Here is a 10,167-nt window from a genome sequence, read left to right as displayed (position 1 = left end):
CCTCCAGACATCTTGCCTTGGACCCCTTGCAGTTAGATCCACTTATAGCTTTTTGATACTTTTATTGACCTGACCTGTGATTTCAACTTCTTCATGCCATCTCATCTGTTGTAATTCTTGTACCCATTGTCCTATCAATTTTCTTCAGAGCATCTAGTAATCACTTTTGTTTCATATTTCCCTTATGGCACTGTTTACTTTCCAAATCTCTAAGAAGTCTGTCTTGGTGAATTCCTTTTTCCATTTCAATCTTTCATTTCCCCCGTCCTTGTTAGCAGAAGCCCTGATCCTGTCCACACCCTAGCCCAAGTGGCTGCTTAGTTTATGTTGACTGTTTTTTTCTTCTCCCAGCAACTGACAAAAGGGCAGGAAGAGGAGGGGCAAGAGATGCAGGAATGAGATTGGCAAGAGTAACATGTTGCTTGACAGTTTGGAAATCCAGCAATATAGTAATTTGTGTTTATGGTATGTGCTCTTTGCCCTGAAACCCTGAGGGCATGCTTAAAAATGGACCCCTTAAAGGGGTTATCAGGCTGTTTCTGACTTTTAAAAAAGATCATCACCATCTTGAAATAAGTGGGCTTTGTGCAACATCTCCCCAAAGGTCAATGGAGCAAGGCCCTTGTCTGAACATGAAAAAGAAAGAAGTTTTTTTGGGAAAATGACTGTATTTTGAAAATGCCCTCATCCTCTCATCCAATGAAATTGGTCATCTGGGAAATATTAGCAGCAATAGGTGATCTCAGCTGCCACAAGGGGATAAAGTGAAAAGGACTGGAATAGAATGAAAGAGAAGAACCCATCAGAATAGCATTTATTCAGTTAATCTATCCCAATATTTACTGGAATGAAATTCATCAGGGCATTTTTGTGGTGATGCTCCCAGTAGCCTGGCCCCAACCCTGAAAGAGAGGAGGTCTACTCAGCATGTCTCCATTCAAGGGTCACACCAAGAAGAATGTCATTATAGTATTTCAGTCTAGAAGATGATGGGAAGATGAGCTTTGCATTTGACTGAAGAGGTCACGATCTCCTTGGCAGTCATGGATGGGAAAACCACCAAGGAATTAATACAAGGCTATGATGAGACTGTTTTCCACGCTCTGCAGATTCTCTAAGACCATGCCATGTCATTTGCTGAAGAAGGGAGGGGAGAAAACTGATATTTCCTGTATTTTACAAATGGAGGAACTAAAGTCCACACAGGTTAAGTAATTGACTTGAATTTACAAAATTTTTCAGTGACAACCTCTTCTTGACAACTTCCTTGAAAAGGGGGTGATAATTGCCAGATAAAGTTAACAATGGTGATTGTGTCCAGAGATTACTTTTTGAATAATTACCCAACCATTGTTTTCTTAAAGGGCTGGAACTTTAACTTTCCAAGGAAAAACCTTGGGTACCTGTCACTAGCACACCCAATATGGGTTGACTTGCCTTTATGAAGAAGTCTAATTGAGAAAGAGATTAGTGCAGAACCTAGAACATCTAAATTAACAAACGATAATAAAAATCTCATGTTTACATAGCATTTTAAAGATGACATAAAATGTTCCTAATAAAATCCATAAGTTAGGTACTGCAAATATTTTTTATTCCCATTTTATAGATAAAAAAGGTGAGGTCCAGAGACATCACATATTTTGCCTAAAATTTCTGAGTCAGTATTCAAACCCAGGTTTTCCTGGCTCCAGTTCAGCCTTTTCCTGTCGGTGGCCATGCCACAAACTAGCAAGTCTCTTAACCTCTAGAAACCTTCTCTTCTATTTCTGTAAAATGAGGGAATTGGACTAGATCAGGGGTGAGGAACCTGTGCCCTTAAAGCCACATGTAGCCTTCTAGGTCCTCAAGTGCGGTCTTTTGACTGAATCCAAATTTCACAGAACAAATCCAAATTTTAGGCCACATGTTCCTCACACCTGGACTAGATGATCTTTAGGGTTCTTTTGGCCCTGTCTGAGAACTGGAGGGAGTTCTCATGAGCCTGACCCTCAATAAAATAAACTGGCTGAGGGCAGGAAGGAACCATTGTCCTATTCCCCACAATACCTAAGAGGAACAATTTTGTACAGACTAAGTGCTCAGCAAAAGTTTGTTGAATTGCCTGCCCTTCATTCAAATGCCTAGAACCCATGGAGACCACTCCAAGTTGCTGGTAGAGGTGACTGCGTCTGCTGCAAGCCTTTAGCCTGGCCCCTGCCCATAGACGAGGCAATTGCAAAAGCAGATTCTCTCTTTTCTTGACTATAATGTAATAATTGCTCATATTTCTTTAGTTCATAGTTTACAAAGCACTTACCACATAACAACCCTGTGAGGTAGGTTGGAATGTTATTACCCCATTTTACAGATTGGGAAACTGAAGTCTCCCAGCCATAATTGGCAGAGCCAGGATTTGGACCTAGGTCTTCGTACTCCATGTCCACTTCTCTTTCATGGAATTTATGGCCAAATTTAGTAGAAATAGCACTGCCTTTTCCTCTTTTTCCTGGAACATGCCTAACTACTCTTGTAGGGCGTCTCTCAAGTTAAGTCTTATGATTTCTGCCCTTTGATATGTTATGTTGTAAGTTTCCATTGTCTATGAGCATATGGAGTTTACTCAACTAGACCGTAAACTCCCAGGGCAGAGACTATGTCTTTTACTTTACGTAAATATCAATAAAATTGAAAGAATATAGAACTTGGAGTCAGAAGACTTTAGCTCCAGCTGTGACACTTACTAGCTTAGTAGGCTCTGTGGTCAGACAAAAGGATCCCTCAGGTCTCACGTGATTCTTTTTTTGGGGGGGGCAATTGGGGTTAAGTGACTTGCCCAGGGTCACACAGCTAGTAAGTGTCAAGTGTTTGGTCTGAGGCCAGGTTTGAACTCGGGTCCTCCTGACTTCAGGGCCAGTGCTCTATCCACTGTGCCACCTACCTGCCCTGTCTCACGTGATTCTAAGGCTCCTAGGATTGTTAACAAGTTCACCCCCTCATTAGTTTTCTCACCTGCAGAGTATTTATAACAATTTTTTGTAATTTGGTTTTGAGGAAAGCAAAACCTGAAGAATTATGTGAGTGTGAGCTCTCATAGATTATTGGGTTTTTGGCAGTAGAACAATGGTGAGTGGTCATCTGAAATGAAAACCACAGCTGATTATTTATATGTAGCCCTTTAAGGTTTGCAAAGCAATTTACATATACTTTCTTTTGGTTTTCACTACAACCCTGTAAGGAAGGAACTCTTATCCCCATTTTATAGACAAAGAAACTGAGGCAGAGGGAAGTTAAGTGACTCATAGTCAAACTGCTAATGAGCTGTCCTAGTTGGCTGACTCCACTCTATCCAGTAGACCAAACTGTCTCACATTAGATAGAAATCTTTTCTTATGTGCTCCATGGATTGTTCCCTTCACCATGTTCTACATTTGCTAGTGGAATTAGAACAAGAGCTAGTTTCTGTAAATCCTAGCTGAGCTTCATTCCTTCTAGAAAGAGCAAATGAAAGGACCAGAGGTGAAAACAGACAGCAAAGATGGCAAGAGAGAGGATATCTTTTTTTCTAAGCCTTGTTTACTTGGGCATATTTCTATAACATTCTCTTGTGAGAGTGCAAGTTGTAAGAAAATATAGTGGGCCCCAACTGCTGATCCCTCCTGTCATATGGCCCCTCCCCAACTTGGGCTGTGTCTCCTTTGCTGTAGAAAAGGAAAGGTGAGATCAGCTGGCTTCTGCACAGAATGATTCTGCTTCAACAACAGACCACCGGATGATTAAAGAGCTATTAATAGCGAGTGTTATGGCTTCAAATTGCTTTGATATACTTCTTATTTGATCTCATAATATAATCGTATTTTATAAAGCACTTCCCACACAACAACCCTGTGAGGTAGGTTGCAATGGTGTTGCCCCATTTTACGGACTGGAAAATCACGGCTCCGACATGTTATACAGCCCTAAGTGGCAGAGCCAGGATGAGTAGAAATAACACTGCCATTCCATCCTCCCTCACAATACCCTCATGACATAGGTAATGCAAGTATTAGTCCCATTTCACAGGCAAGGAAACCAATACTCAAGAGAAATCCAGTGACTTGCCTTAAGTCACGTAACCACGGGTGGCAGATCTCAAATTTGAATTCTAAGTCCTCTTGGTTGAAAGTCAAGTGTTCTTTTTGCTATCTTTCCTGCCCTGCCAGGACTAAATGAGCACCTTGATTTTACTTTTTCAATTACTTAAACTTATAATTTTAAGCAATTAAGTATCTTTTTAAAATTGTCTTTCTATTTCAGGACAAATGACCAGCTACTCCAAATCAATGAATATTTGATCAGGAGGGAAGAGAATTTATTCAGGTGTAAATAGCTCTTAATTGACTGATATGCTGTCCCCTCTTCTTCAGGTTACTCCAGGCAGCAAAGCAGCACTGGCTAATGTATGTATTGGAGATGTTATCTTGGCCATTGATGGAGAAAATACCAGCAACATGACTCATTTGGAAGCCCAGAATAAAATCAAGAGCTGCATAGATGACATAACCCTCACAGTGGGCAGGTAAAGCCTAGAAACAAATAGAATTTGCCATTCATTTCACAGAAGTGTTGTAAGTTTTAATGCCAATATTCTTTCCACACATTTCCATCTCCCACTATGTGCCAGGTATACAAAGATTTTAAAAAATGACTGGGCACTTGCCTTCAGAGAACTTACATCCTAGCGGAAGGGGTATCATATTGGAGGGTAGGGGATAATCCATGTATACACATCTGAATTATACAAAATGTAGTGTGACAGGGACAAAGCAAAGAGCCAGATAAAGTGCTCTGGGAAGACAAGAAGTGGGAGAGAACCTTCTGAGCTGAGGAGCCCTTATGGCCTGGGAATCATGCCTCGCTTTGGACAACATGGCCTCCAAATGCCCTACTAACTGAGTTTTCATGATTCTTTCTGTCCGTGATACTAACATTTGCACATTTATAGAACTTGTCATTAGGAAGTAAAATTGACATAATTCAGAGACTCCTTTGCTGCTTTTTGGGTATAATTCTAGTAGCTTGCAATTCTACTTTACTATTTTATAATTTATAAAGAGTTTTTATATAGTTAATACAATTATCATCATTCCCTTTGAACAGAGAATAGAATGGAGCCTTAGGAAGATTAAGTCACTTGCCTTTCTAGAGGAAAAAGAGGGAAGGTAGGACTCAAAGCCAGGTCTTCTGAGTCCAAACTGTTCTCACTATATCTTACTGCCCTTGACTCTTGTCATCCTAAAGCCCACCAATTATCTGCCCATGGTTTCTCAGGATCACCAGCAAGGCCAGAAGCTTAGTGTGATAGGAACAATACTGAAATAAACCAGAACATGGAACAAATATTGTCTGTCACTTTCAACATTTTCATTAAGTTCAAGTCTGGTGGTAAATGTACTTATAACGTAGAGAGTGAGAAGAGACTCATGGGAGTTGCATATGGGATAGTGGTTTGCTCCATGCTCCATTTCATCTGGGAAAGATTCATAGGGATGTGGAATTTTAGGAGCTGATAGAATCACAGGCTGTTAGAGCTGGAAGGGACCTTTGTGGCCAAACATCCATTCTCGTTTTACAGTTGGGATATCCAAGTCCCAGAAGAGGAGGAGGAGTCTGCCTAAGGTCAGACAATAATGACGTGTGCTTTCCCATATTCTGGATTCTTGTATCATTAACATTAACTTGAAACTGCCTCTGGTTGTCTCATGTGTATTAGTACTATCCTATTCAACTAGAGTTGAAGGCCTTGAGAATAGATTTCCTGTATCTTCTACAACAGGAATGGGAAAACTGTTCTCCTATTGAGAGTCCACTGATGTAGAAAGAAAGAAAAAAAAACCAGTTGTAAGCCACTTAAGTAAAGAGCAACTTAATTTAGTTGTGGAGTAGAGGGAGAGAAAGATAAATTGTTTGAGAAAGAGGGAAATGTATTTCACCAATTTCTTTCTTTTTGGAGGTAATTGAGGTCACAGGGTCACACAGCTAGTAAGTGAGGCCTGATTTGAACTCAGGTCCTCCTGACTGTAGGGCTGGTACTCTATCCATTGTGCCACGTAGCTGCCCCGATTTTACCAGCTTCTAAAATTAAGAGTGGGTATAGCCCAAAGTGATCAAAGAAAGAGAAAAGGGAACCACACATACAAAAATACTTATACCAGCTATTTTTGCAATGGCAAAGAATTGGAAATTCAGGGGGTGCCCATCAATTTTGGGAATGGCTAAACAAGTTGTAGTATATGAATGTGAAGGAATTTCACTGGGTTGTAAAAAATGATGAAGGGGACTTTGAGAGAAACCTGAGAAGATTTATATGAACTGATAAAAAATGAAATGAACAGAAGCAGAACAATTTAGCAACAGCAAAGACAAACAACTTTGAAAGACTTAGGAACTTGGATTAACACAATAACCAATCATGATTCTAGGATACTCAAGATGAAACATACTATTCACCTCCAGATAGAGAGGTGAAGAACTCAGGGTGCAAACTGGGGCATTGTTTTTGGACGTGACCAATTCAGAAATTTGTTTCTCTTGATTATGCATTTTGTAACATATTTGTTGTTATTGTTGTTGTTTTCTTTGCTTATCAATTGGGGCTTGGGGAATGGAGGTGAGAGGGGGAGAAGGTGGATCTTCATTTGAAAAAAAAATTTAATTTAAAAAATAAAGTAAAATGAAGACCAGGGAACATAAAACCAATTCAATTGATGGCATAAATAATAAAAACGTATTTCAGTTCTGTGATTTTATAAAGTGTTTTAAAGTTTGCAAAGAGCTTTACATATAACTGGTCCTCACAACAGTCTTGTGGGGTAAGTGCTACAAATAGTATTATTATTTCCATTTTAAAGGTTAGGAAACCAGGCCACAGAGAGAGAGCAAGGCTTCAGGTCACCCAACCAGTGATTGGCAGAAGTGGTATTTGAACCTGAGTTTTCCTGACTTCAAGTCTTTCTACTGTACTACAGCCGTCCCCTGTGTTATGGCTAATTAAGGGAGAGAGGTGGAGTGAAATGGGAAAAAGAGGGTAGAAAGATACACATCAGGAAGTTACAGTGAGGTAGACAGGTACAAGCAAAACAGATGAAGAGATCTCTAAAAACAAACATTTTTTAAAGCAGGCAGTCTCTTGCCAAGGAATTTAATTCCTACCTAAAGTATAGGATCATAAATATTTAGGGAATCTCTACATTTTCTTTGGCAATAAACTCTTAGGTTCTGTCTCTGGCAAGTAGGTAGATTTATGCCTTACTTAGGAATGATGGTTTGCTTTCATAGTCCATCACCATCATTTTGGTCTTTTTGAGGATATTGGCACTTTTAAGACTTCTAAGACTGCTATTTAAACAAATAAGCATCTGCCTACTCAAAATTCTGCATCTTTATTGTGTTTTTGCAACTACAGGCATTAATAAACTGTGTTTATCACCTCCTGGTACTTGTTTCAAGAGTCAGATGAAATTAGGCTGAGCCAGTTTGATCCATAGACCATAGCACTCCTCCCAATAGTATTAGTATAGGCAGCACTAAGCACAAAATACTTACTTAAATGCATTTATTATGAAGTTCCTTGGGTCAGCTACTTTTTTGACAAATAGTCCTTACTCACAATGATTACTTATATATTTTAAAGGCTAGCTTTGGAATTGATGCTTTGTTTTTGCCACAATTAGAATTTTACCTCTCTGTGTGACCCTGGGCAAGTCACTTAACCTGTGTTTGCCTCAGTTTCCTCAACTGTAAATTGGAGATAATAACAACACCTACATTGAAGGGTTTGTAATAAGGATCAGTGAGATGATGTTTGCAAAGCATTTAGCACAGTGCCAAGTACTAAGCGTTATATAAATGCTTGCCCCCTCCCTTCCCTGTTTCTGTCTCTCTCTCACTGAGAAGTTTATTTCTGCTAGTCTCTACTTTTTACTTAATCCTGTGGTTGAAATAATTCTGTCTGTTGCAGGAGTGAACATAAAATCTGGTCTCCCCTTGTGACAGAGGAAGGGAAACGCCATCCATACAAAATGAATTTAGCTTCTGAACCCCAAGTAAGTAGCAATTCTTTATCACTCTCTAGTCTCTTTTCCATATTTTTAAAGCAACAGCAGAATTCAATGCAATAAACATATGTTAGGCATCTACTGTGTATAAAGTACTCTTTTATGTCTGGAGGATACAAAGGTGAAATCAAAATTGTCCCCACCCTTGAGGAATTGATATTCTATTGATGTAATCTGACTATATTCTATTACCCCAGGGGTACTAAGATAGTAGTGCTCCTGAACTGTTTCTTACAAGAAGATCACCCCAGGGGCAATCTGGTGTTTTATCTTGTTCTTCCATTTTGTAAGCTGAACAATCTGGTGTTTGTCTTGTTCTTTCATTTTGGAAACTGAGGACTCAGACCTGTAAAGGACCAAGGGAGTACGATTTCATTTTTACAACCTGCTCATTTTATAGATACAGAACCAGAAGCCCAGAGAGGGCAAGCAACTTGCCGGAGGTCACACAGTAAGGTAGTTTCAGAGCAGGGAATAGACCCTGAGTCTGCTGAATCCTCACCTTCAGATTTCTTGCCCCTGTAACTCCTGTCTTAGGGATGCATGGAAAACAGGAAAGGTGACTGTGGGACCAGAAAGAGGTAGAGGAGACTGCAGAAAAGAAAGCAGTGAGACACACACCAAGTTACAGATAGACAGACACAAGCAAAACACAGATTGGTTTAAGCATAGGTAATAGGGAAAACTTACTAATTATTTCTTAGGGAAGTTAATGAACCTAGCACAATAAAGGACAGGCCAATATTAACTAGATTTCAGGTAAAATAATTCATGACAGTTCTAGGGAAAAAACAGAATAATGGCTCGCATTTCCATAGCATTTTGAGGTTTCCAAAGTGATTTCATCAGAAACAAACTGTGAGAGAAGTGGGAAACTGAGGCTCAGAAACATTAAGTGACTTTCCCATGATATTAACTGGCAGTAAGCAATTTTCTCCAACACTTATTTCCTCATCCCCGATCCAGCGCTTTTTCCATGCTGTGGGCCAGAGGCTCAGGACTGGTACAAAATAATAAGGGTGAGATTTCTAAATATCTCATTATTTTATATATTTGAGCTGGAAGGGACCTCAGAGTGAGTCATCTAGTCCAGCCGCTTCATTTTAAAGACCTTTGTAAGGTCACATGGGTAGTAAGTGGCTGCTCAGGGCCTTGAACTAAGGTCCTCTGGCTCTAAACCCAGGGCCTTTCCCCTGAGCCTTCTGTCTCACTGTGGCTTAATTAATCCCTTGATAAAAATGAAATTTTTAAAAGATCAATGAATCAGGTCTCCAAATGAATCCGGTTAAAGAATAGTAGTCTATCATGTCCATATTTTGTACCTAGACGACAGAATAGAAATATTTTCTTTTGTTTTCCATCTTATAAGAAAGCATTCCCCTCCCTCTCTGCCTTCTTTCCTCCTCTTCTGGGAACTTGTTTCTCGTTTGGACTGGTTCTCCCATCTGTTAGAGCAGATGTCAGCTCAGGACAGTGAGGCCATCTGGACAATGGTCATGCCCTCTGCCTCCAATCGCTTTTCCTATTATTATTGTTGTTGTTGTTGTTCATGAGAATCTTGATGGAAGAGGCTATATATTTGTTATAGGCAAATATTTGTGTTTCTGGTGAGCCGCTGAAAGACTTGGGTAATTTCTGGAAAGAGCCGTAGTTAATATTGGCAAATATCAACAAGGTTGGTGCAGACTTTGTGAGGCAAGTGCTCTTTTCTTCAGAGAGCGATTTGTGAAAACTAATTTACAAACTTGTTTGGTCAGGTTAACTCCAATTGTGAAGATTATGAAATTTCATTTAGTATTAGTGAACATTCCGGCTAGTGCTTAGCAGCGCATCCAGGTATTAGTGAATTGCAAAATGCTGCTATCTCTTATCAGCCAGGTCATTACTACCCGTGTTAACCTTGCTTTAAACATTAATTACATTCCTGAAAAGCAGCATGAGGAAAATGAGTATTCAGTATCAGATTTTCCCTTTGATTTGCATTATTTAAGAAATCATCTCCTACAGGAAAAATATTAGCCCCAGCAGGTAATAAAAATTGCACTTTGAGGATTCCCATATTCTCTTTAAGGATCATTCTACTTCTTTGACT

The 10,167-nt window shown here is 39.6% G+C and overlaps 1 protein-coding gene across 1 annotated transcript; it reads left to right on the top strand.

Annotated features, from left to right (window-relative positions):
* Positions 1–414: 414 nt before the first annotated feature.
* On the top strand, positions 415–8,063 carry LOC114034216 (PDZ and LIM domain protein 1-like; the record flags this gene model as incomplete). The annotated part of the gene is made up of 3 exons (XM_027849818.1): positions 415–1,206; positions 4,386–4,537; positions 7,979–8,063. Coding segments are annotated over exons 1-3 (363 nt in total), but the record flags the coding sequence as incomplete, so codon positions are not given.
* Between the last annotated feature and the right edge of the window lie 2,104 nt (positions 8,064–10,167).

This window comes from Vombatus ursinus, unplaced genomic scaffold, assembly GCF_900497805.2.
Source record: "Vombatus ursinus unplaced genomic scaffold, bare-nosed wombat genome assembly UNPS02008569.1, whole genome shotgun sequence".
Lineage (NCBI taxonomy): Eukaryota > Metazoa > Chordata > Mammalia > Diprotodontia > Vombatidae > Vombatus > Vombatus ursinus.
This window is presented reverse-complemented; position numbering and strand designations above follow the sequence as displayed.